The sequence below is a fragment of the Andrena cerasifolii genome, chromosome 2 (assembly GCF_050908995.1).
Source record: "Andrena cerasifolii isolate SP2316 chromosome 2, iyAndCera1_principal, whole genome shotgun sequence".
In the NCBI taxonomy this organism is placed as follows: domain Eukaryota; kingdom Metazoa; phylum Arthropoda; class Insecta; order Hymenoptera; family Andrenidae; genus Andrena; species Andrena cerasifolii.
In genome coordinates this window covers 1,782,738-1,810,632 of record NC_135119.1, presented here as the reverse complement: position 1 = coordinate 1,810,632, position 27,895 = coordinate 1,782,738, and the positions used below count along the sequence as shown (strand labels likewise).

The window sequence follows — 27,895 nt, the reverse complement described above, 5'->3', positions numbered from 1 at the left end:
TCAAAACTAATGAGAACGTTAACAGTGAAACTCAATTACTTGCATAGTTGGAAATCTATGGATGATTGCAATCCCTTTTAATTCTCTCTGTTAGGTATATAACAAAATTTTTTATAGGTTTACTGTAGTGAATGTAACACTGCATACAGATATTATTATTAAACACACTGATAATATTACATCATTATAATCGTTTCATTTCTACATACGAAATATTCGGCGTCAAAATATATATAAAATTGTAAGATACAAGTGTGAAATTAGAAAAAGTAGGTAGAAAAGTACTCCAAACAAGTTTTGAGTACATGTTTGTCTTAGGTTACTTTTCAGTATTTGCGAGTTTAAAATCTGAGAACAATTTCGGTTCTTGTTAACTTCAATGTGTTGCAATTAATTGCCAAAACATTTGATTTAAATGTTTATCATGATTTCATTAATTATTAATAGTAATCTCTTAGAAAGAGATATATAGAACAATCAAAAGAATGAAGACTTAATATTTGTAGAAGAAATATTTGCAGCTTTTTTATTTTCAATAAATTTAATAGAAAACATTATGTTTATAAATAAATTTTGTTTATGAATAAAGCTATAGCTGTGTTCCATGGTACATACTCTAAATATGGTACTTTTATATGCCTCGAAAAACGGGTTTAGCATTTTGCGGCATGTGTTTGAAATGCATACGTTTTATAAAATTTATAACTTGCAAAACGATTTGTAAGGAATATGCGAAATTGCATCGCACATTTTAAAACTGCTCTCGCACTTGAGAGTGAGTTCAGTGGGTGCTGCTACTTACTCTAACAAATAGAAGGTGTCAAAACCAAACAGATACAGCACCGGTTTTCTAGAAGCCCGATTTTGATCCTTATATTCTTGGAAATACCACTTTTCCCCCCTCAAAGTCGGGATCTTCAAACTCCGACTGGTCGCTGCGGCCGGCCAGGGTCCCACTAGTGCAACGGAGAAACAGATGCATACTTTTCCACTGCACTACTGGGACCCAGGCCGGTTGCAGCGACCAGTCGCAGTTACCCCCCGGCAACTGGGAGTAATACAGTGTTCTTGAACTTCCGTATAAAATGGATTAGGCGATTCTAAGGGTAATTCTAAACCATAAATGTTATGTGACCGACATTGCTATATCGCAGTAGCTAAGTCTAGCCGATTTTGACGTGTCTTGGATCCTTTTAAAAATATTTACTCCCAGAACTACATATTAACCATGCTGATATGCTTCTTGTTCCGTTTTAATAAGGAAGTTTTGGGCTTTCTAAGGAATGTTCTCTTAAGAACTAAAGATATTTTTACAATGCGAAATTTTTAAATTAGTTCTTATTTTACAGATTTTAGTGCGGAATCCTATTTCCAAGAATCCGAAAGAATATCATCGTTAAATCGTTTTGTTTTCTCTGTAATACATTACTTTCGTTTATAAGGTTTATTTGAAAGTCACTATCATATATGTACAGGTTGTTTAAAAAATTGTGGAGCTCCTTGGAAGGGGTGACTCGTGAGGTGATTTGAAACAACTGTTTCCTTAGCGAAAATGTTCTCCGAGAGGAATACCTGCTGCGCTTGGGTTAGGTCGTATAACTAAGACCAGCTGTGTACTAGGCGCGTCCGTCGATAACCAGGATCGGTGCAGTGAGCTAGTGATACAGGGTTTCAAGCTGCAGGTGAATTGTTACGTCTGTTTCATTTGTTATTCTACGCAATCCGATGCATGCCGACTTACCGCGGAGCTCTTGGCAACTCCTTGGATACATGTTGCAGGCGATTGCTGCCCAGTTTATACGTAAGTACAAGCGTAGCGCGTAGCCACGCTACCGCGGGAGCTCGGTCGGCCAGCTCGCACTCTGATTGGTGGGTTTTTTTTGTTAGTGTCTCGTTAAGAAAGCCTCGGTGAACATTTTTACTAAGATTGTTTCAAATCATCCCACGAGTCACCCCTCTTAAGGAACTCCACTATTTATGGCTAACCCTGTTAGTGCCGACCCAAAGAAAAGGCTCACACGCCGGTTTCGAACGTTAGTCGTTCGCATCCCTCGTAAGCCGGTTTATTCGAATACTGAACCGGTAGACTTAAAAAATAAATCAACCAAATCGTGTTTTACAATCATAATAACTTTAGTTAACCATTTTTGTTCAATGGACATTTTCTATCTCTAGGGTCACTTTGACGGCCGAAGCCTCTACTTTCACGTCCGTATGTTGACTTTTTCCATATGATGCTTTTACACCAGAAGGTCAGGCAGGAAAGTCAGGATGTAAGTTTTCTAAAAAATTTAGAAAAATAAACACACTCTGCGGTGTTAAAAAATTAGATTTCGTGACTCAAATCATCACTAATTTAAAGATGGAAGCCTTCCCTTTACATTGATCCCTTAAAAGTTTATGTGTGATTTTTTTCGCTATTGTATTTCATTTTGAACGTAATATGTATCGCCGGCATTAGAATAATGCAAGGTACATCGCGGGGGATTGCACAGCGTAACAGGATTGAACAAGGATTCTTGCTTATGCAAGATAATGCTCGTCTTCACACGGCACAAAATACCCGTCGCTTTCTCCGGGCAAATAACATCTTCACCCTTGACCTCCCACCAATGAGCCCAGACCTCAAACTCATCGAACATGTATGGGATATTCTTGGTCAACGACTGCGAAGTATGGAATGACGTCCTGTAAAAGTGTATTCCCATGGCGCGTAACTCTGCGGGCCTAGTAGCTTTGCCAAATCTGTTTAGCGAGCGTGAGTTGGCAAGCCTTGAGCATTTTGACGGCACGGCTAGCCCAAACTGACCATTCCCACCTTAACATTGGATGCAATGAGAAATGCACTGCGACGGCTTTGAAATGGTATTTACCAACACTTAATGCTACGATACATCAATATGCTTGGACGATGCCAAGGAGTAATAAGCCAACGAGGTGGTACAAGGTCCACCGTGCAACCACATTATGGTGCACCTTAGGTTATTCTAATGCCGCCGGCATACTTTTCATTCAAAATACAATAAAACCGCGAAAAAGAACGCACATCAACTTTTAAGGGGTCGTTGTAAAGGGGAGGCTTTCATCTTCAAAATCATGGTGATTCGGGTCGCGAAAATAAATTTTCAAACTTCGTACAGTAGCTTGATTTTCTAAAATTCCTGAGAAAACATCTTGATTTTCCTGCCTGGCCTTCTAGTGTAAAAGCATCTTCGAGGAAAAACAACTTATGTTGGTACAAGTAGAGGCTCCGTCCATGAAAGTGACCCTAGGAGGATTATTTTATGATTTTCCTTCATAAAGTTATAACAGTTCAAAGATCGACCATCACGGGGCGAAAATTTTGTGATCCCTTAATTTTGACGTCGAGTATAAATATATTTATATACAGTGTGATGTTAGTTGTACTTTCTGTATAATGTTACTTGTATCTATCGGTTTGTGAAAAATAAGTTTTAGAGGTTAGGGAAGCAATCATAAGACATTTGCTTGATACAAGGAGTGTCTCCCAGGTGTCTGCCTCCGAATGTTTTGATTTTTGGATATGTTGTAGAGGACCGAAAAAGAAGTAACTGGTCTGTTTCTATTTCGGCCTGTTTGCATGTTTAGTCAGTGAAAGCACCCCTCAGAGTTATAAGATTTTCAGGTGTTGGTCTCCGATTGCTTTGGTTTTTGGATATGTTTTTGAGGACGGAAAAATAAGAAATACTTGTTTTTTATGTCTCTTTGCATGTTTAGGGGGTGAAACCACCCCTCAAAGTTATTAATTGTACCATAACTGGTACAAAATTGTGGTGAGTAAAACTTCATATGAGAATACATATCCAAAAACTAAAGCAATCAGAGGCGGGTACCATATATTCTTATGCAATTTGAGGGGTGGTTTCACCCTTCAAACATGCAAACAGGCCAAAATAAAAAGACACTTGTTCTTATTTTTCGGTCTTCTAAAACATATCCAAAACCCAAAACAATCGGAAATAAGCACCTGAAAATCTTACCCCCCCCCCCATAAACATGTCTCATGTAGGAAAGAAGCTAATTCCCTTTAATTCTCGAAAAAAATTAAAAAAATTCAGATGCAACGATTGTGAAATCAATTTTGCTAATTCCAATTGTATACAAATCAATTCAGTGCTCAGATTTTCAGCTTCGGTTTTAAGTAATTAGCGGGCCGTATGAAGATCATTTTACCATCGAAGATAATAAAAACTTGGTAGAGACTAATTTAAACGAATCAAAGTCAGTAGTGGATTAAGAGAGATGCGGATTTGTTTCTTATACAACAGCTCGCTAATTACTTAAAACCGAAGCTGAAAATCTGAGCACTGAAGTGATTTGTATACAATTGGAATTAGAAAAGTTGATTTCACAATTTTTGCATCTGAACTTTTTTTAATTTTTTTCGAAAATTAAAGGGAATTAGCTTCTTTCATACATGAGTCATGTTTATGGGGGGGATTTCATCACTTTTTTCATAATTTGTGAATTTTTCTTGTGATGTATTAGATAGGCATGTAGCTGTATTATTTAAAGTGGTTATCTGCAAGTGAAATTAATATGGGAAATAACTACATACAGGAAATAGAGTTAATGGAACGCACTAACTTCATTTGGCGCTATATTCGAATGTTACTTTAGCAAATTTTTCCATTAATTATTGCCACTATTGTGTATCGGCAATCATTGTTCGCTTTGCTGTATAAAATTTGCATATGTTCTTTCGATTCGTCTACTGGAATTATTGCATCTGGATATTGTAGTAAAAGTGTATCTATGGGTTCATAACCAAGAAATTGTCGCAGAATATTGTGAAAATGGTTTATATACGTGTCTTTTAACCACTCCTCTATCTAAATGATGTTTTCATCTTTTTCTGACAATTCCATTTTTCTCAATGTCATCGATCGTTGAATTGTTGTAGAGTTATTTGCTCTCGAAATCGAATGCTTACGAGAACGTCTCAAATCAGTTTTACTATTGCATAAATTATAAATTCATTATCATCGACATCATTATGTTTTCTTCTTTTTGCTATTATTATTTGTGAAAAATCAATTATATTCAGAGCATCATTATTCTCGGCATTGTTTTTTGTGAATCAGTTTGTAAAATTTGTTCCGCCATATTAGAAGAAGTCTTAATTAATTCGTTATCAAAGTTTCTTTGATCATTACCTATATTGAAGTACAGGAAAAATGTCTACAACATTATTTTTTAACATTTTGATCAAATGGTCACACTTTATTTATTCGGATTTTACATACAGATAAATCTAACGTAGAAGTACAAATAATACTCTTTTTTGTCCTCGACTTTTTCATGTACTTGAGGGGGGTAGAGCAGGGGAGTGAGATTATAAGATTTCTGGAAACAGGTTTTCGGAAAGGACGGTTTTCAGGAAAAAAGGAATTAGCTTCTTTCAATAATTAGTCAATAAATAGAATTAATGGTACGCACTAGCTTCATTTGGCGCTATATTTGAATGTTACTTTAGCATATCCTTGCATTAATTATCTTTCTTTCAAATTATTCTTTAGAATTCTACAAAGAATGAATCTAAATTTTATTGTATTCGAGTGCTAATCCATACTCTAATGTAGAGAAATACATATTTTTAACAGTAAATATGGCGTACCTTGGATTCTATGTTTATTAAATATTCTAATTAATCCTACATTTAACATTGATTAAGTATGTAAATTGTGTTATACGTATTCAGTGAATTGGTGGAATTGGTTTAAATTTGAATTTTCAGATATGAAGCAAATATACAAGAAGCAAACAGAGCATCGAAGCTGAATAAAATCGTTTAATAAAATCGGTTAATTAATATAATAGTATGTCTCAATTTATATTTTTTTCTCCTCTAAATTATACAATTTTCCACATTCGTAATAAAATTCGATTTTATACATACATATTTCTTAAAACTTTAAAATAAAATTATGCATGAAAATGTGCTTATTGCATTTGCTCGGGCAGCAGGGCTATTTTCTCTTTCTCTTCTGCTTTGGTTATCTGTAAATATATAAAAGCCACATTTTAGTTACAACTTAACGTAGAATTTATAGAAAAAGAGTGGCCTTTTGCTATAGTAAGTGTAGAGACTACATAATGTGTTCAAAGGAGATGACAGCGTATAGCGGAAGGTCTAGTTGCAGGAAATTTAAATGCTAATGGTAATTTAGCGAAAATGAACTTGGAGATCCCATATATTTTTAACGCACAATGACTATAATAAAATTAATAATATTAATAAAATTAGTAAAAAGATGCTTCTCCGTCGAACCTTCTCCGGACAAGTTCCAAGTCTGTGCATCCCCTTCGTTTCTATAAGCTCTACATAAAAAGTCTATTAAAAAAGTTGAGTTCTATAAGCTCTACATAAAAAGTCTATTAAAAAAATTGGGTTCTATAAGCTCTACATAAAAAGTCTATTAAAAAAATTTGGCGACTTACCTTCTTAATTGAGACAATAATTCAGTGTCCTATATGCTGTAAAAACTCGGGACATTTAACAAATTTTGACAACTTACCGTATTTGACACTTGGCAGGTTATGATTGATTGACACTGGTTAGGTGACATTTACTCGCGACCCGAACCGCGGCTTTTTGTCTTTTTCGTCAATTGCGCAACCGCATTATCATCAAAACCATTCCTAATTGGATAAATTCTTCTCTAGAATGGCGACATCTACTGGCGTCAAGTGTAGAAGTAAAACGTGACGTCACGAAAACTCTGACTGAAAAAAGTATCATTTTGATAACTATTAATTGAGAATAATTCTTTTATCTTTGAGAAAAACAGCTTGATACATTATGTAAAATGACAAATGGGTTAAAAAAAAAAATTATTCGCTTGATCATGTTAAAACACCGAAACTATGTTTAAGATAAGATAATAAGGCCAAAATAGCTGCGGAGTCGTACCCATTTCGCTAGCATTCCAGTATAGGGACATGGTCGCTCAGTGGGCCTATGAGTAGAGGGGGAAGGGGAATTAGCTTCCAGACGCGATCATCCTCTGTTGATAACTTTGAGGAGTGGTTTCATCCCCTAAATATGAAAATAGGCCGCTATAAAAAATACGTAAATCTTATTTCCCGGTACTTTAAAACATACCCAAAAATCAAAGCAATGGGAGGCGGACACCTGAAAGACTCTCCTTGTTAGTTTAATGCGCGACACAGAAATTAGAGCAGTTGTCACTGATGTTTGTGCGCGAGAGAACACAAAAGAAATATAGAATAGAACTGAAATAATTATTGTGACGGATATAAAGTAATACAGACCGTACAGACGCGTGTGTATACCGAAACAGAATAGAACGATCTAAAAGAGGAAACGGAAGAAGCGAGGGCACGCACCCCCACTTTCACTATAACTCAAGATGGTAAAAGGCGCCAAATTTGAAAACTTAACAATAAGTTTTAAGGAATAAATATTTTTACTTTAATGCAAGAATACCTACATCGTTTACGCAAACTTCTTATTTTTTTAACTGTGTCAGTGGAGGTCCGTTTTCATTTATTAAATGAATATGATGACGCATATTTATATAAGTGTAAGCAAATATATATTAACCTGTTAATAGTCAAGACTGAAAAGGGGTGTATTTTCTAAGGAAATAAATTGAAACTGTTATTAGAAATAGAACGTTTGATTGCCCATATATTATATTCTTTTAATGTTATAATGACGGGTATTATTATTTATTCCTGCAAAAATTGCTAACGTAATGCAATAAAACAATGCACAGATTGCGCTGCAACGTAGTCGCCAGAAAAAAAGAGCAGGTACATATATACTACCTTTCCACATGGATTGACGCCGTTTCATCGATTTCCATTATTTGCTAAAAACAAAAGCAGGTGTCGAGTCGGTATACAAAGGCAGTGGATACCGCGCAATTTTTTATGGTCGTGTAGTATCGTTTATTGCAGTTGTTACATGAAACTTGCCTCAGCAAAGTCAATAACTTTGGAATCAATTTATAATAAATGCAGAGTAGTTTCGGTATTTCTGTTAATAAATATAATATTTTATTTCTTTTTGATATTTAAATTTCTCATATAATAATTATAAAGCAGTTCTAGTTGTAAGAATGTACTACTGAGTACATTCGGTAATTATTTACTTCAGGGTTTCATCACTGATTTGGATGAAACTTAGATATGTTGTCGGGCGCATGATTCTGAACAACTTTTTCCTATACAGTATACATGTTACCGTCGCTCGGCCTTAGTTTCCGAGATATTTGCAAAACATATTGTTTACGAGGACACATGTGGTCACGTGAGTCGAAAATGTGTGAATTTACAGAAAATAAAAACGTACTGTCACGTGTGAAGATGGTGATGTGACCTGATACGCTCAAATCAACGATGACCCACCTCATCCGCCGCGGGTACGGGTGAATCGGATAAGCGCTCGGCGGCGTCGGGCGGGCATGGGCGGGTTAGCCGCAGTCATCGCGGGTTAGTGAAAGTTCGGGTCCGGGCGGTTCGGGCGCATCGAGATACAGTCGGGTGACGGGCGGATCAAACCTGCCCGTTGCCAGGCTCTGAACCATACACCATTTAGATTGTTGAAGAATTAAGCATACAATTTTCTATTTATGTAAAAAATTTTAAACTAGCAATACGGACCGAGACGTACCACGGTGAATACCATAATACGTGCGGTCATGAACAGGATTCCTGAGGGTATCGAAAGTAGTTCGAGGTTTTACGTTGATGAATCCAATAATTCTTTATAGTGAGAACCTTGGCTATTGATCTTTAATTTAGTATATTGTAGAACTACTCTCAATGCACATATAAAAAGGTAAAATAAAATTGAAGGTGGAATAAAGAGTAACGAGATTATAAAGAGAAGATAATCAGGTCGCCCGTTTGGAGTAATTTGAGTCTCATTTTCATTGTCTCATTCGCTTAGATAATACAATTAATTGTACGACATGTGATATCCACTACGAACCCACCCATACCATTTTTTTTTAAATATGGTCACCCCTTAGCTCGGGATGAATATGCGTGTGTCAGGGCGATTGGTGTCGGAAGAACCTGAGTCGTTCCGAGTCGCTTCGTCAGGCCCTTCGATATCGTGCGTTGAGTTAAAATCGATTTATATTATCCGTTCAGACACGGAACGTTATGGAACGTTTCGGTTCAGGCAAACATTGTTGTGGGTTATTGGATACGAATATTTATATGCAGCGTCGCGATCAGTTACAACATGTTACGCTTCGGGCATACGACGATCGACATTCTCGAAAAGAATGTTTTGACTGAAACGATACGTGACTGAAGTTGTTGGAATGTGTTTGAACGGAGACTCGTATGATATTGTTGCGCTGGGACGTTTCCACCGCAAGCCACCCCGATGCAAAAGGTACCGCTGGGAACCCGCTGATCCGCGAACTGCTCCCGGGCGTCCAGACTCCAGCGCTACCTCGTTTGCAGGCAGCCTCCTCCAGGAGGACGTCCGACGACGTCTCCGCGCTCCACGGCGACGTTACGACTTCCTCTGCACGTTCTCCGCCCAACGGTGCACATTCCGCCAGCGCCACACTCAGCATCATTCACCCTGACGTCCCTCTAGTCATTTCGCCAGCTTGGAACTCTCTTGTAAAAGAAGCAGAAACATTAACATTCTCTCTCATACGAGAGAATCCGTTGGAGCCGAAAGAACCGGGAAGACGGAAAGGCGAGACGGAACCGAAAGCAGAGGATCACACCTAAACAATGAACATGCTATCGGCCCGTTCCCCGATCAATCTGCCCAACGCTCCAAGCTCATCTGCATTTTCTTTCTTCTTGCCCTCTTCTCCCTCTCTCAAGCCAGCGCGTCAAGATGACTCCATTCTTCTTTTAAGCTTCTGGTGCTACTCCAGGGGACCGTCCTGTGCCACTCGTCAGCGGCTCAGTCTCCGCGATGCCTCCCCCCCCCCCCTCTGTGTGATCCGTGAAACTGCGTCGCACGTCCGTCCGGTGAATGGGGACACCATTTCCCGTTTGCTGTCCACTCCTTACATTTATTCTACCTGGGGATCCCATGGTATCCTCCATGCCGGAACTGGCCCCAGGAGGTTGTCACGTATGTCCGCGCTCCGCTGCGGACCACCACGCTATTGTGGCACATTCGGGGAATTCAGGGTCACATCCGAGTCGCGGGGGCAGTCCCCCGACACCTTGTCCCTCGTCGTGGGGTTTCGTGTTTCCTGAAACAACTAAAAAAAAGTGGCTGGGCTACGAAGGTAGCCTCCGCCGACCAGTCCACTGATTAGCTTACAACTAATCTTCAGATTCTTCGTTAAGATCTTCAACCAGTCCTCGAGCAAGAGACTTCCTTGATCTTCGGTCGACGAACGGCCCATCTCGATTAAATGACTCCACTTTTCGGGGCTCTCTCTCGGGGGTTTGGCGATCCTGCGACGGTATTCGACCTCGAATTCCTTCCGTCGCGACTTCGCACTGGGCCTTTCAGCGACGATGTTCGCCCTCGAACTCCCGTCGTCACAGCTCAGCAACTCCGCGCACTCCTGGCGCCTCCACGTTGCTTCGGTGCTGCCCGCGCTCCTGGGGACGACGCTCGCCAGTAACTCAACTGCATGGATCCCTGACTGCCACCCAGAGCTGTTCACCCACCAACCCTTGGTGTGGTCCGTGCACTCCCGGACGTCTCTGCGTCCCTGCAGGAGTCGCACCTCCACCACCAACACTCCGACGTTCCCTCTATAGCGTCCTATCTCGGCCTCTTCTGATGACGATTCCCCGAACCCGACGAGCCCCTCGATTCTTTTTGCAGCTCCAAGTCGAATCGGCATTGCTGAACGTTGTATCTGGATGGCGTTCGATGACTCACGCCGTCCTCACGGAAAACCGTTTCTTTCCGTCTCAGGATTGACGTCAAAACGTCAATGTGTCAAAATGTGAATCTTGCTCGATACTCGCGGGAGAGCCAACTTCAATGGGTACTCATTTCCATTTGACGTACGCTCGCATTACTCTTAATGGCAACCGTCCCTTGCCGTTTTCTACGTTATACAATGAGAACGATACAACCAGAATTAAGATTCCTTCTCGTAAGCCAGCATCTCGACCTTTCAGAGCCGACCCCGCAATGACCTCCTGAACTCCTCCTTTTTCGGCAGCATCCTCGCCAAAGCCTCGAAGTTGCTCCGATGTCGGCGGGCCCCGACCGCCGTCGCCGCTGCTCCTGTGGTTGTCCCTCGTTGCTGCCGCTGCTGCTGCTGCGGCTGCTTCCCTCGTTGGTCAGCTGCAGGCCGAATCCTCTTCTGTCCTCGAAGAGGGAATTGCGTGTCGCACGCAACGGCTCCTTGCGCATCGCACGCAACAGCTCCTTGCGCATCGCACGCAACAGCTCCTTGCGTCTCTTCGGGATCCGCGGCTACTTCTGGCTACGCGCATCCTACTTCTGACACCAGTGTTGCGCCGGGGCGTTTCCACCGCAGGCCACCCCCACGCAAAGTGTAGAATAATGATTAGACGAGCGCACAAACGACTGAACTATATTGTTACACAGACCAATAGTTTACAAAGGTGCGACCCGTACGTCCGAACGCACTGGCGTTCGGAGAAGACCATCTTCTTCTCCATAGCTGATCGTCCTCTTCGATAGGGCCGACCTTCTTCTATCTTCAGCTACAACCACCAGCAGGCAATGCGCGGGCCTATACCCGGTGCTCGCAACAATATGTATATATCATTCTGACGCCTGTCGCCTGTCGTTGCCGAATGTGAACTGATGATAAATACTACGTTGTTGTTGTCTGAACCGAAACGTTCCGTGTCTGAACGGATAATATAAATCGATCTTTAGTTGTGCATATTTGTTCCATATGTTTTTTCCCTAAATATATACCTATCGCATGTTTGCAAACTTCTTCTTTACCCAAATAAAAAGAGCTTCGGATGTTAAAATCGCTCTGATTGGGTCGACTTGTAAACCATAACGTGTTGCCTCCCTTTTTAAGGTTGCTCTACTACCGCCACATGCTCCTTTTCCATGTGTTGTAGCATGAAAGTGCCATTCTGCTTCAAGCAAATCCCAAATCGTCTTTATGCTTCATCAGATTACTCATTTGATATCTGTTTTTTAAGTGCTGCTTCGCACCATCAGAAATATAAATAATTTTCTTTATCGTCGAATAAGTTTATTTAATTTGAGGTATAACCATTTCTTGCAACGGGTAAATGCAGTAAAAAATCCGTAAAATATGGTCGACTATTTACCAGAAAACGAAAAGACGAAACGACAAGACTTATCTCATTAGGAATATGAGATCGGATTGTCAAGCATTAAACTGGCACATCCAATATGATGAATCCGCAAAGCAAAAGTCTTAAATATGTGGAAGATGTAGCCATCTACTTGATTTTATCTCCGCCTGCTTTCTTTTACGCTTCTAAAATCCCACGCATGCAAGAGCCCTTACATTCTCGGCCGACGCGTTGGTATCAGATCCGCTATTTTGAATTTTGAAAATCTGCCAGGGGGTTCGTAACGAACTACCAATGGAATCACTACATACAAATTTTTTTTATATATATATATATATATATATATATATATATGTATAATTATAAAATTGCATTTGTTCAGAACAAATGCAAAATAAATGGTCAAAATTTTTTTTTTTTTAAAGAGAAATAATTTTGATTAGGGACTCTTATGTCTCCACTGGAAGCTCCCAAAAACTCATTTTTATCAGTTTCTTAGTTCAACAGTAATAATTTATTGAAGAAAGGTCAACTCTATATCTCAACGAGCTGTACGATCCACGAGATACATTTATACAGGGTTATCCGTTAAAATTGCAACCTACGCGCGCGCGAACAGACGAAAATGGCAACATCGCCTCACGGTCGCATTCCACTACAACCATTCACCGGCCTGGCGCGGCGTTCGGAGGACTGCCAGCGACCGCTGCACAGCAGTGATGCCCGAGCTTCGAAAATTTTAGGATGGTCTCTTTCTGATTAACGTCTGCTGTCCAGCGGTCGCTGGCAGCCCTCCGAATGCGGGACCAGTGAATGGTTGTAGTAGAATACGTCCGTGAGGCGGTGTTGCAGTTTTAACGGAAGCCCTGTACATCACTAAAGACTACAATATATGCGAGTTTCACCCTACTCGCGAGAACCATTGTCGTACGATGGCTCGCAACGTCTTTGTACGCACGATAAGCGAAATCGAACGCTGTTCTTTCGCCGCGTTGATACTAGACGATGGGCCGGAAGCACTCGTCGCACCGATGCATCTAGTCTCGGAATTCCGCGACGGTACGCAAAAGTGCGGACATCCGAGACTGCATTCTGAACATCCTCGTGAACAGAGTTGCCAGGCTTTTCCCTACGTGTAGTGGAGGGGGAACACCTACAGGAATGGCAGTACACGTGTGTTGGTGACGCGGTGACGTACTAAAATTCATCGTACGAAGCATCGCGCATGGTGCGATTGCCGAGCACAAGTCGTATTAGTGTGTATAAGTCTATGTGACGTTACGCGTAGGGAATTTCCTGGCATCTTCGAGGTTTTCTGCTCCATACTTGCATCTGTCACACAGTGTTCTCGATCTTAACTTTGCGACGACTGGGAGAACTGTCTTATATACATATAAGATACCCTTACCGAGACACAAAGTATATCATATTGTGCATACTTTTGCAATGCAGTAGCGTGATCGGATCGCACGACCGGTGCGTCATTGCTGTACAATTCTTGACACGGCAAAATTACATTAGATGTAACTGAAACTCGGTTAGGTATCACTTACATCTCCGTTTTCGTTGGTGATTCGTGCAAACATTGCGGTATATTTTTTTTTAAATGATCAGGAAGGCTATGCGAATTACATTCAATCCAAATACTCGGAACGAGACCTCTGGTCATTATCGCTTCTATCTATATATTTCCATTGGCGGTTCGCACGAATGCTACCCCGATTTTTTTTCTCCCTCTCTTCCACCTTATTATACCGCTTCCACTTACCTACTATAAACACGTGAAATATGTAATTTAGCGTTCCCCTTATGCCGAGGTATCGAGGGTGTCGAATTACAGAACATCCGTGATAAGAAGAGCGCGTGCGAACGCGCCCGACGCGTACGTCATGTCGCGCACGGTGGTAGTATTATGCAATCTTTTGTAATGTTGTAGCAGTATTAAGGATATGTAGCAAATACGCGAGTAAGACCATCGTCAAACGGTGCGCGTAGTGGCGCGTATCGATTATGTAAGAAATCGATCAGCAGAAGCTCGATCGCCAGACGGCACTGGCTCAGTCACGACTGAGTCACGAATGAGTCATTGTTACATAAGAGCACTCTGGATACAACCGCGGTAACGCACGCGTCTATTAGTACCGCTGAACCATTATTTCGCACGCGCTTCAAACATTGTACAGTTAGGATTTAGAGTAGCATATTAGCGTTTAGTATTAGTTAATAGTTAGTGCGTTAGTTTAGGTTCGTGTGTAAGATAGCATATAATCAGTAGTTAAGGATGACACGTAGTCGTCATTATATCAAGACCACATCAGATAACGCAACAAAATCATGAGAAAAGTGGAGCGAGCGAGAGAGAGATGGAAGAAACAGAGCACACGCTTCCGTGCACCGAAAACGTATGCAAGCATATTCCTACTCCTGTCCGTGTGCATTGCCTGTTGGGCTGCTGAGCACACGGACAGGAGTAGGAATATGTTTGTTTGCAGTGCGATGGGAAGAAAGTGGGAGACGACGATAGGTCATAGTGGGGGTAAGCATTTGTCCCACGTCCCACGATTCTGGCATCGCTGGATACGAGTCTCAATTACATTCAGTACAATTGTTACCATTAGACTCATTGTAAATAAAAGTAAGAAAACGTATTTTTTTTTCATTTAGGCGGATCGTGTCCTCAAAATGAATGGTTGCTGAAGGTGGTAAATCATCGAAGGAAGTTCACAGGTCCATCAAGCGGAATGTCGAGAGTAATAGAGGGAGTGGATGAATGCCCCATCGACCCGGGGCTAAAATTCGGCACCACTTGAATGCGAAAGAAAAAGGTTGGTTCAAATCTGAGGAGCAACTCTTCATGCTTTTAACTAGTTACGTGTACAGAGTGTTACAAAGTTAAACGATCAAGCTTCACCAGTATACCCTATTAATTAAAATAAGAAAGAAATGTTATATACCCATACATCTGCAAACGCTCTAGGAAAAAGTTATGATAAAAATATGAAACCTAAAGGCAATAGCGGGTTTGCTGTTGATACAATACCATGTAAGAAAAGGCCGAATTTATGATGACACGTTGCTTGAACTTTATTTTTTACCGGAAAGACTGACTACATATTCGTTTCCAAACTTTTTATACAAAGCTTTACCAGTATTTTTAGAAGAAGTTCCGCGCCTTTATCGTATGTGCTGCCCAGCATATTACATGAAACCTGTTTGAGCATTCATGCACAACAGACGAGCTCCCGCTTCTCGGTAAACGGTCTCGTAGTGGGGTATCCTGTTAATTAGTGTACAGATCGTGGGCCGCTACAATTGTGTATTACATACACACTCTGTTGCCGAACTCGTTTGGCCTTGATCCTTGGACACGCCTGTAAAAAGTCCCTACGATCGCCCACGGACAGCCGCGCCCGCCAAGAGGACAGTTGAAGTTCTTACCTGACCTTGACATTTAAATTGGGTTGCATTCCATTTCGCACATTGAGTGCATAGACTGCAGTTAATGCGCTGCGCGCATTCATACCCTTCCGTTTCGTTATTGCGGTTCATGCGCTGTTGGAAACGGAACCTTTGTCGATGCGTTTGATGCTCATGAGGTTGCGCGGGAATGTTCAAACTTACTTACAATTAGCTATGTAGCTATGGATTACTTTAAATTTAATTCGAGACTTTTGGACCGTGGTTGAAGCACGTTTCCTAACTACATCGGTTACTTCGTCCTCAGGATCGGGGACCCACTTCTAACGAAATTTTATAGCTTTATTGGTTTCCGGATTTTCTCAACCCCAGTTTTTCGATTCTTATTGAACAGCGGCAATTATTGAAAGCGAAGACCATATGTTATGAGTTTTAGAGGAGCAATTGCTGCTTACTCAGCGAAATTTGGTAAGCAGATGTGTAAAGGAAAATGAAGTTATTTATTATTCGTGCCCGAGGTAAATTGCAGTTTTGAAGACTATTGAATACAATCGCAGGCTTTCGTACGTCTTTTGTATTATAATATAGCTGTAAAATTAGCATTATAAGAATACGTTCGACAAATTTAGGAGTACATGCCTTTGGAGGTCGTTGAGTGCAGTAGGTAAGGTAGAGGATCGGAAATGTGAGGAGTGCCTTTCATCCCGGGTCTGCTAGAGGACAGGCCAGTAAGGTTACCCAGCAGACCCTGTCTCAGACGCTGGGATGTTAAGTGCTGGGCGTAACGGGTATATATACGGAAGTGAGGTTGAGTGAGGACTTGCGAGAGGGAGTCGTGTTGAGTGCGCCTCTGACGGAGACATCCGGCCACGTCGCACGAGACCGCCACAAGCCTTTAAGACATAACAATGCGCGCCACGTATTTGCTTCCTTTCTCATGTTCCGTTTCGACTCTTCCTAAAACCTTCCAGATGTGCTATTCGCTGCAAGATTGGATTCGTTGCATTTCAGTGCATAGACTACATAACCTGATTCGTAGAATTCCGTAGAATCCCCCAACTTCTAGCGTATGATGCGTGCAGCAACTACTACAAATCGGACTAGAGGTATCCGATGCACATAACGTGCGCATGCGTATTTCTCCCTTTACGTGCGCTTCTGTATTTCGAATTCGAATACTGTAAATACGCGTGGTATCATGTTCTTACAGTACACCTGTACGTATCTACGAAGTACAGACAGTTTCTCCACAAACATAATCTTTCTACGTGTTTCGTTTATAATTAATCTATGAATATAAAAGAAGAAGTAGATAATACTTTTTAATTGGTATATTTCAACGTGCATCTTTCTCACGTGCGTCGGGACGAAAGCGAGCTCAGACCTAGGCAAAAATTCATTCGTTCTTTACGATCGATAATTTATTATTTTCCCAAGAACATTTCGACAACATCTGTTTGCCAGATGTTTAAAGGGCAATAAAAAACGTGCTGCCGTCTTTCAAAATTTTAGACATTGTTCGGTCTGACAAGGGGAACGCACACCTTTTGCAATCGGTCCTGGAGTGAGACTGGGTGGACATTGTAGTACACATCTAGTGTTATAAAACCGCAAAGGGTTTTTGCAAAGTGGGCCTTCGTTTTCAAGAAATTTGAGTTTGCTTGCGCGATACTAGTAGTTCAGTTGCGCAAACAATGATACCAAGCAAAGGTCGTAGCTGCGATGGTAAGGTGTTCGGGAGGTAGCGCAGAAGAGTAGCGTCGAGACGGTCAATTTCTCCATCAGTCTGTCCGTTTTTTGCGTTGGCGTCTGCTTTTTGGCGATTCGGTTCGTTTGTATCGGAGTTAATAGTGGGTGACAGTGTTTAGCCAGCAAAGGGCATTGAAATTATACCCCCGATCAATTGCAAGATCGGTTATCACGGTGGGGAAGGCCCCAACGACGCCTTGCTCGATGGCGTCGTCCCAGGGCTCGAAGCGGGGCTTCTCTCCAGAGGCCTCTGAGAATGGAAGAGCAACGGAAACATTCCTGAGATCAAGAGAAGCTAAAACACCGAAGCTACATTGGCTTCAGTTAGATAAATTATACAAAAGCTTCCTAAATGAACATGTGGCGAAGAAGACTACGAGTAGGTTGCCTCTGAACCTCCAAAGTGCACGTTCGCCAAAGACCCTAGCGCTCCACGCTGACGACGGCCAGGTGGCTACTTCTTCGCACGACTCTACCTTACCGACTGTGAAATGGGAAACGCCCAGGAGAACCTTTAAACCTCTAGACGGTCACTCGAACGTCGCAACTGAAAACCCTAGCGCGACGGTCAACAGATTTCTCCCCTTAACAGGAAAAGTGGACGACAGAATGGAAGACGGCTCCCCAATTCCAGAAATACCGTCCAAACAAGCCGAAAAATCGCCCAAGCTCCCGCCTATTTACACCTTGGGCACTTCATTTAGGACCGTAATTGAACTAGCTAGCACCTTAGTCATTCCTAAATCTAAATTCACCATTAAAGAGGCTGATCAGGAAGGCCATACTATTTACACTAGCTCACTTGAACACCACCAGTGCCTGGTTGCTAAACTGGCGGAATTGGGCAACCAAATTTATACGTTTACACCAAAGAGCCGCAAACCAAAATCCATTATTATCAAGGGCATCAAGAGCAACATTGACCTTGACTACATCTAAAAGGAAATCGCCGACCTGCGTATCCTCAATGTGGAAATCCTCAGCACCTCCGAGTTCTCTTTTGACAAAGCAAAACCCGACAAATTTCACCACCTGGTCCAGTTATCAGCGAAGAGTAAGCCTTCTGAGTTATTTAAGGTGAAGACCCTGGCTCACCAGCGTATTAAATGGGAACATCTACGTAAGCAAATACTGTTACAATGCAGGAAGTTCCTGAGGCTGGGGCATGCAAGCAAAAATTGCCACCTTCAATGTAGGTGTGTCAAATGCGCACATTCACACGAGCCTGGAAAGTGTGAGATCAGCCTCCAGGCTGAGAAAGAAGCCCTCAAATGTGCTAACTGCGGGTCTTCAGGGCACCCAGACTCGTATAAAGGGTGCCCCTTCATTAAATTCGCCCTCAGCAAAAAAAGGAACATAAAGCGAGACAATTGCACAACATTTTCCAAAGAATGTCCAACATCTCAACGCCGGTGAGAAACAACGTCTCGTTTGCGCAAGCTCTTTCTGGAAGATTACGAGCCAGCTTCCTGAAAACGGGAACGGGTCGATGCCGAGACCGGAACTAAGGAATTTCAGTGACCCACCTGCCTTCTGGTCCAACCCTGATCAGCACAGCAACCAATCCACCTCGAGCCCCCCTGTTGGGTTGGGGAGCTGAAGAACGAAATCGCAGCCCTTGTTAAGTTAATTACAAGTGGCAATAATAACTTGTATATCGGTAGCGTAAACGCTAAAAACGACAACAGGGACTTATTTATTAAGGAACTAAAAGTACTATTCGATGGCCTTAGGTTACAGAATTCTAATAATTATTATATAATAGCGGGCGATCTCAACGTGAGAAGTATGGCGTGGGGCGACAGGGCCGATAACCAGCGAGGGGTGTATTTGGGCTGGGAGTTAGGGCAGGGTTGCCAATTTAAACTAAAGATCATTACACCTTCAACTCCGACCTTGAAGCCGGCCCAAACTTATCTGGAAATATGCCTGGTGGGCGCAAGATTGCAACTCACCAAAGATGTCGCTGGCAGGACATGCACGCTCCCGTATGATAGTGATCATACCGCTATCTCACTCAGGTTTGCCCTTAATAATGATAGTATTAATATCTACCGCTCCTCCCCTGCATCTCATCGGCTTAACTTTAAAGCCACCAAATAGGAAAGGTTTGTAAAAGGGGTTACATCTCTTGATCGCATTGACATCCCTGATGATCATAATCTGTTTATTCTCGAGATTGATGAGAGTTTGCTGAAAATCAGTGCCGTCGCCATTGGAAAAGCAGTGCCAAAAATCTCTGCTAACAGCAAACTATGAGGTACGTCAATCATAGGATAAGAAGCCTCCATAAACGGAGAGGCCATTTAGTCTCCCTGCTGCACTACCTCCACATCGCGGACTCACACGCGAGACTCTCGGCTACTCGATTAGCCAAACTATCTCTCCAGTTTGTTAACAAGGAATTGCAGTCCGAATTCAAACTGGCGATTGAAAAATGTTGGACCAAACTAGTTAAGAAGATAGATCACCGAAGGCCCGATTCCCTTTTTCCAAAGATCAATGCCATGTTCCCAGCCAGGCAGAGGAATGGGGTAGAAGACCTTCACATTAGCCCCGATAACCGGACTATTATTTTGAGGAGCAAATACAACACCATTAACGCCATTGTTTCTGACAATAAGTACATCTTCTCTGACACTCGTGACAACATTTGCCCAGCAAAACTTGTGACGGACGTCACTCCGGAAATGAGGGTCAAGTCGGTACGCCAGGGTTCAGTAAAAACCTCCTTATACACGGTGAAACCGTTGTTTATTTATTATTTCGTTTATCACTCGTCAATTTATATACATCTATGTACAGTAGGTGCGGCGTTATCGTGCCGCGTAGGTTTCGCGGCGTCTACGGCACAATAACGGAAAAGACTTCGGGTTTCTCGTTAACGGAACAGCACCGTCGCCTTATCGAGGCGAGGTCGCGTCGTGTCGTCGTGCCCTGTATTGCGGCACGAACGTGATCGGTCGGCCGCCGCACAGTGGTACATAATCACACTTTTTGTTCAAATCACCGTACAGGTCGTAATTTTTGAGTAATCGTGACGATTTTTTTTTAAATTCTTTGCAATTAAATTCTCTATGGATCCCTCCGGCCGGAATTTTGAATTTCGTTGCTGTTTTTTTTTTTATATTTAGCGAAATATACAGCACTTTTAGAAAATCGATGTCTGTGGGACTTTTTGGACGCCGATTCCGAATTCAAATTCAAATTTTCTAAATTGTAGAGCTTTTTAACAATGACAACTTCAATATATCGAAGCGAAATTTCAGAAAATGATCTTTTTTGGAAAAACTTAGTGTGTATAGATTTTCGGGGTGCTATCTTATTTCATAATTAGGTTTTGTGCTTCTGCATGCAAATCTTTAATTTTATGTTTATGTACGTGTCTTAAACTCGAGATGTACGAATCGGAAGATATTAAAAGAAAATGTATTATGTCCTCGTTGGTATGGATAGGTGTCGATATATTATTTTCTCTACACCTCTTATGTCTTTGTTCCTCGCCTCTTGTGCCTCTTCCGATAACTGCCCAATAGGGATTAAAAATGTCTCTATTACATCCGACCCATGAATTAAAATCATATGGCACGAAGAAGGCATTGGGTACCACATATATTTATTCACATAAATTTTCGCCGTATCCATGCAATACTTTTTAACTTCATTTACATCGATCGGTTTTCCTGATGCCATTGCTTGCATAATTATGTACAGTCGTTTTATGAAATGTTGATCAATGCCAGTGATTTCAGCAACCTTATTATAATTTTGAAAAAACTTCCTTACCGTATTGCCGTCATTTGTATTTCCTGCACCTTGTTTTACTGCATCCACAAGTAAACCCAATTTATCGCGAATGCCTGTTTGAATCTGGTGTTTAGTATTCTCAACTACTTCTTTTTCTTCATCGCGATTCGCAGTTATCGGAAGAGGCACAAGAGGCGAGGAACAAAGACATTAAGAGGTGTAGAGAAAATAATACACGTAAATCGACACCTATCCATACCAACGAGGACATAATACATTTTCTTTTAATATCTTCCGATCCGTACATTTCGAGTTTAAGACACGTACATAAACATAAAATTAAAGATTTGCATCCAGAAGCACAAAACCTAATTCTGAAATAAGATAGCACCCCGAAAATCTTTCCAAAAAAGATCATTTTCTGAAATTTCGCTTCGATATATTGAAGTTGCCATTGTTAAAAAAAGCTCTACAATTTAGAAAATTTGAGTTTGAATTCGGAATCAGCGTCCAAAAAGTCCCACAGACATCGATTTTCTAAAAGTGCTGTATATTTCGCTAAATATAAAAAAAACAGCAAAGAAATTCAAAATTCCGGCCGGAGGGATCGATAAAGAATTTAATTGCGAAGAATTTAAAAAAAATTCGTCACGATTACTAAAAAATTACGACCTGTACGGTGATTTGAACAAAAAGTGCGATTATGTACCACTGTGCGCCGGGAGCCTTGGACATCTCTCTAACGGGACAGGAAGAGACCGGGCAACGTCCAGGCGTCTCTGTATGGAACGGTAGAGTTCCGCTCGCACCGGGCAGCATCCAAGCAGACAGGCTGGTGGTGGGGATCCGTAGCCCCACTTGACTGTCTTGCCTTTGCGGCGCTGGGCTTATGTCCCGATTCTCGGAAATTATCAGCTGCGAGAAATCGACGCGATCTAGCGGTGCGGTGGGGAGTGAGTGTCATCGAGGCCGGCGTTCTGACGCGTCGCGAGGCCGGCGTGATTTGATTCCGCTCGGTTCGGATCGGTTGCGGTCGCGCGGCCACTCGGCCTGTCGCTCACTCCCGGTCGCACCGCCGCGCGCTCGATTCCTCGCAGCTGGGACGCTACGTCATAAACTGTTAAGGACTTAACGATCTTGTTTAATAACGCCCTTAATCACAGCTACTTTCCCCAGGCCTGCAAAAAGGCAAAAGTGCTCCCCATTTTAAAAAAAAGACAAGGACCCCCACAACCCTTCAAGCCTATAAGCCTCACCCCCGCCTTAGCAAGGTGTACGAGTCTGTTATTAATCTCCACAAAATTACCTTTTTTAAAAAAGGTACAAAAAAGTGCGCCAAGTATACGCGCGCACGCAGCGAATGAAAAAAAACTGTCGTAAATTTATTGAAAGCTATATTTAGCTTTACAAAACTAATGATATACAAAAATTGCGCCAATTATAACAATTGATATTTATACAAACAAAAATGTATTAAATAATATTAAGCAGATATATTTTTATTTTATACAAATAAATATTGCAATACCAATAAAGATTGTATTCTAAATACTTGGCGCTGCGCCCCGAATTGGTGTTGCTAAACTGAATAAATATGTATAAATTGCATTAATCTTTTTCTTTCTTTCTTGTGTGTGTTGGCGCGTGTGCATGGGTGCGCGCGTGTGTGTGCATATGCTGCACGCTAAATGCATACATGTAGAATAAATATGACTGCATTTTTAACATGTATATGTATATGTTTATGTATTTTAGATTGTAAGGGAGTTATTGTAAATTAGTAATACTAACAAGGGGAAGACACCATGAGGTAGACTCCGATTTTGATGAGCCTTGGCACGCTGGACCTATGTCGAAAATAAGTAAATAGGTGTTCGAGCGTTTTTGCCAATGGGCCTTAATAATAGAAATATTTACATGGAAATTATTAAAAAAATCATAGTGGCCGTGGGGTTTTAATAGGTAAAAATCCCACACTACCTTGGCGGCCCCGGGAATTCCCCTCTGAAGGAGTCGGGGTTTTGTAGATTCCCCCAAGTTAAAAAAAATTATAGAAAATATTAATTTATAAAAAAAATTATACGGCCACTATGAATTTTTTAATAATTTACATGTAAATATCTTTATTATTAAGGTCCATTGGCAGAAACTCTGGGACACAAAGAAACAACAGCATTTTGTCGCATTTATATACATATAATATGGATTAGAGTTTACAATACCGACGTGACTTTTCACGTTTATCGTGAACTGCCGTTCATAAAGTGTACAACTCATCGTTTCTGAATTAGCCTTGTATCCTTCCAGGATAGGAATAAGGATAAATTCTGGACAGACAAGGTTTATTCGGATTAGGTCGGAAATGGTCTGGTTGATAGGACGGGGTTATAAATTTCGGAAGACAGACGTTGCGTTTAGCTGAGTTTATACAGTTTTACAAGATTCTACTGTGCCGACAGCACGTGACTTTATTCTATTGAGGCGTCCAGGAGTTACTCTGTACTCTCCCATTCGGTTGGCGTCCAGGTATTATCGCCGAACTCTCCACACCGAACGGGCGTCCAGGAATAGTGTCCCGTACTCTCCTCTCTAATTTTAACGAGGCGTCCAGGAGTTACTCTGTAATCTCTCGTTCGATTGGCGTCCAGATATGGTCGCCGAACTCTCCATATCGAACGGGCGTCCAGAAATATTCTCCCATACTCTCCTCTCTAATTTTAACGAGATGCTCTGTACTCTCTCGACCGATAGGCGTTCAGGTATTATCGCCGTACTCTCCATATCGGTCGAGCGTCCAGGAACAGACTTTAGTGCGTACTCTCTCCAGCAGGTGTCCAGGTATTATCGCCGAACTCTCCTGCCGGAGTCCCTAAGCTGTCCGAGAGCGGCCGTTGGTCTTACCTAGACCTCTCTCTAGGAGCAGCGAAGAAGGAAATGCCTTCGCGGGCCTCTAATTTATACCCAATCGTTGCTATCCGCGGCCGCAGAAATCAACAGACGCGTCGTCAAGCGCGGGCCTCGCGAGCCGCGGTTCCGCGCCCGCACGTCTCTGCTCACGGGCGGCCTATAAGCATGCTCGCGAAACTTCTCGATGGTCAGCGTTTCTCAATCTTCCTTTTCTGCATGCTACAGCCTGTTATAAAAGGAAAAACATTTAACTTATTGCTGAAATTCCCAGTATGATATATGTTTATTATATACAGTTATTACCCCTATGTACTTATTTCTTTAAAAAATATTGTCAAATAATAATTCTATACGTGGTGTATGTCAATATTTTTTAAACCTGTATCAGTGGCTCTGTAAATATGTTGAGGAAGTTAAAAAAAAACGTTCAGGAAATAGCAAAACAAATTTCTGTGCACATCATCATACATCTGAGCAAAGCTGGTTGCTAGCTTTAATGAATGGGCCTGAAACTCCTCACTCACGAACACTTCCCACCAGGGCACTGTTGCTCATGAAGGCGTGGTATAGCGCTTACGACGCTCTTTCCCCACCGCTGTCGAAAATTTTTGCCCGACGAGCATTCAGCCGTTCAGGACTGGTGTATTATGTCACTGCTACGTCCGAAACCGAGATGGTGATTGGTGATTGATTCCGGAACGTAAAGAGGGATATCTTGCCCCGTCGCCTCCGGCGTAACCGTAATCCCTCGGGCCGGTCACGCTTTTTGGAGTACTGTGCGGAGCAGGTGGATTGGCATTAAAGATCGAGGAGGAAAAGAAGAGATGTGCGTGTTCTGTTTTACGATCGTCAGCCAGCCAGCCACCAGACTCATCAGTAGGGCTATAGCTGACGGCCCCTGCCCTAGACACACGGAGACTAAGATGAAATAAACTTGGAATTTGTATATATACGAACGAGAGTGAACGATAGGACTTGCGAGAAGAGTAGACCTCTAGCGGCGCCGGCAGAGACTAACCGGAGTGACCCACGTGGTGGGGGTCGGGACGTCACAGTCACTAAAAATATTAATAGAATAAAAATATAACTAATTCAATAAAGGAAAAGAAACCAAAACGACAGTATTATAGTTTAACTATAACTATAAGTCTGCCTTATAACTATTAATTTCTTGTTAATTACAATACACACAAATCTTATTCATATACACACTAATCAAAAGTCTCTACTTTCCGTACATTGAACCTTTGTTGCGTGGAACGCCGTGGAACATATAGTAAAACACTGTTCTAATAGTGATGCAGAGAAAGCTAATTTCAAAAAAACTGGTTTTAAACTTAAAAACTCAGAAATTACAGGAATAGACATAATGTTATAATTGATAATTATAGTTAAAGTACAATACTGTCGTTTTGTTCTTTTTCCTTTATTGAATTAGTCATATTTTTATGTTATTGATACTTTTAGTAAAATAATAATCTGTGGTACAAATCAGGTTTGTTTTCTAACAATTTGAACCCCATATAAACCCAATACCGCGAAAAATAATTTTGTCCAGCTAGCATGTAGTATATTCGAACCACTGTGTGGGGTAGCGTACAGTAGGAGAAAATGCGATGGTCGCAGTAAAAAATCGATTCCCACGCCAAATCGAAATGAAAATCAACGAAACTTGGTATATTGGGGTATTAGGTATCGCTGATTACGAATCCGTTGCATTGTTTTTGAAAAAAAAATGGCGGATCCAATATGGGCGCCCAAACTCGGCAAAAACTAGTAAAATAGGGATCATGCGAACGAAAAACGTTGTTTATTGAAGTCCTAACTTTAACGTCCTAGCTATAACTTTATAGTTTATGAGTCTCAGAAGTTGCATTATACTGTACAGAATGCTATACTAAGGAATAATTGCTAAAAAAGTGGTGGATAACAATAAAAAAACCAACATTGTTTACTAATTTTATCATTTCCGCGGCAAATACTGCAAATGCATAATTAATCTAACCATTGAATATCTATCGGAGAGGAAAATAAAGATTATTGACATAAAGAAATGTTACTAAAATTGTTTATCAATAATTTGTTTAAACAATCTTTCAACGAAGTGACAGTGAAACCCATTTCATACAATCAAATTGATCATATTTTGTCGGAGACACACAGAAGCAGTAATATTCGATAACGATAGGGTGACCGTACCTAATATCGCCCATGTTCCTAATATCACCACTCGCAATATCTCGCAAAGTAAGCACTACAATTTATCGGTTATGCACTGAATTAGTACCTAAACCTATGTCGGAAGACATACTGTAATTGCAGCGTCATGTGATCAACAATTACAGAAAGAAAAGTATTTTAAAGAATCTTAATAGTGTACAAATTTATTGGACTTCCGCAATTTTACATCACATTCGGAGAAAGCAAGTCAAATAATTCTGTGAATGCAAGAATATCTACTAGAAACACCTAATTAATGATGTACTGAAGGAATGAAATCGATTCAAATAATTCTCGCAATGAAAATAACGTTTTTCTTTTAGCAGTGTGCGTGTTCTCAATACCGCCTACCGGAGAACAATGGTTTCGATGCAATGTTTGTTACAGGTGGGGTCATGAAATGTGCGGAGCAGCCGAAACAAACTTTATTTGTCCAATATGTACATCCGAACGTAAAAAATAAAATATTTTAAAAATCCTATTTCTATATTTTTTTTTAAATAAAAATAAAATCAAAGATAGATTAAAAACATTTATACAGCAAAAAATAATAAAAACATATGTGAAAATGACTTTAAAAACTCATATATACATGAATTAATCAATATTTCTTGAATAGGCGATATTAGGTACACATTTTCAGGACCGGATTTTTGCATGTCTTAGGTTTTTTAATTCCTAATTAAAAATTTACAGGTTTCAACGATTCTAAGTTATGCTACATGAAAGATGAATAATTACTCTTTACTTTGAAACGAATTGCATGCAAAAATATCAATTATTATTCAATTGACAGCGATTTAAATTTTGCTAGGCGATATTAGGTACGGTCACCCTAAGCGACATTTGAATGGTACATTGATTTTATGACGTAGGCACCCACTAAGCAAGGATTCATGGAAATTTCATCCCCAAGGGGGTGAAAAGGGGTAAAATGTATTGTCTCGAACTCCTTAATATTTCTTTGACCCGATTAGATATCACCTTGGTTTTCACTTACAACGGATGCCCACACAAATGCTTAAAACCCAATTTCAAAAATGTCTCCAAAATCAGGAGACACACAGAAGCAGTCGAAACAAATAATATACAAAGTGTATCCTTCTTTAAAGCCTTGCATGGAAGACACAGCGATATATTAAAGAGTGTAGTGAATACGCCACAGCTAACGACGGCAGAAGCATGTGGTGTTTCGGAAAGAACTGTTCGCCGAATTTGTGCAGAAGGAGATTACCAGGAGCCGCCGACGAGGATGCACCCAGCACATCATTTTCATCCTCCAAAAAGGGGGCATCGACGTTGTGCAACGACCCATATTGATGATGAAAAGAAGCAATTAATTCGACGCACCGTTTTGGAATTCGACGACAGAAAAGAATTCCCAATGACACAGAAAGTGCAGACCAAGTTACGCGAGTCCGGCGATTTTGAGGGCTCAGTATCTTCGCTAAGACGCGTTTTAAAGAATTTGGGATTCCAGTACAAAAAAGGGAACGATGGCAGAAAGTTTTTGATGGAACGAATGGACATTGTAGCAGCAAGGATATCGTTTTTGAGAAGAATGAACAGAATCCGGACATGTAAATACCCTCGTCCTGTTATATAC

The 27,895-nt window shown here is 41.1% G+C and overlaps 1 protein-coding gene and 1 long non-coding RNA gene across 3 annotated transcripts in view; both read left to right on the top strand.

Moving 5' to 3' along the window:
• LOC143378482 (putative G-protein coupled receptor CG31760) overlaps positions 1 to 27,895 on the top strand; it is a 187,622-nt gene that overhangs the window by 33,415 nt on the left and 126,312 nt on the right. Inside the window, exon 2 of one of the 2 annotated variants that reach the window (XM_076830256.1) lies at positions 14,914 to 15,074. In XM_076830256.1, the coding sequence (XP_076686371.1) occupies positions 15,020 to 15,074 (55 nt within the window). In that variant the 5' untranslated portion in view covers positions 14,914 to 15,019. Of the gene's footprint in view, positions 1 to 14,913; positions 15,075 to 27,895 lie in introns of those variants that run through there. The other variant, XM_076830257.1, reaches the window with a different exon arrangement.
• LOC143378854 (uncharacterized) lies at positions 26,256 to 26,767 on the top strand. The gene is made up of 2 exons (XR_013088373.1): positions 26,256 to 26,316; positions 26,392 to 26,767. It is a non-coding gene; the product is annotated as an uncharacterized LOC143378854 (long non-coding RNA).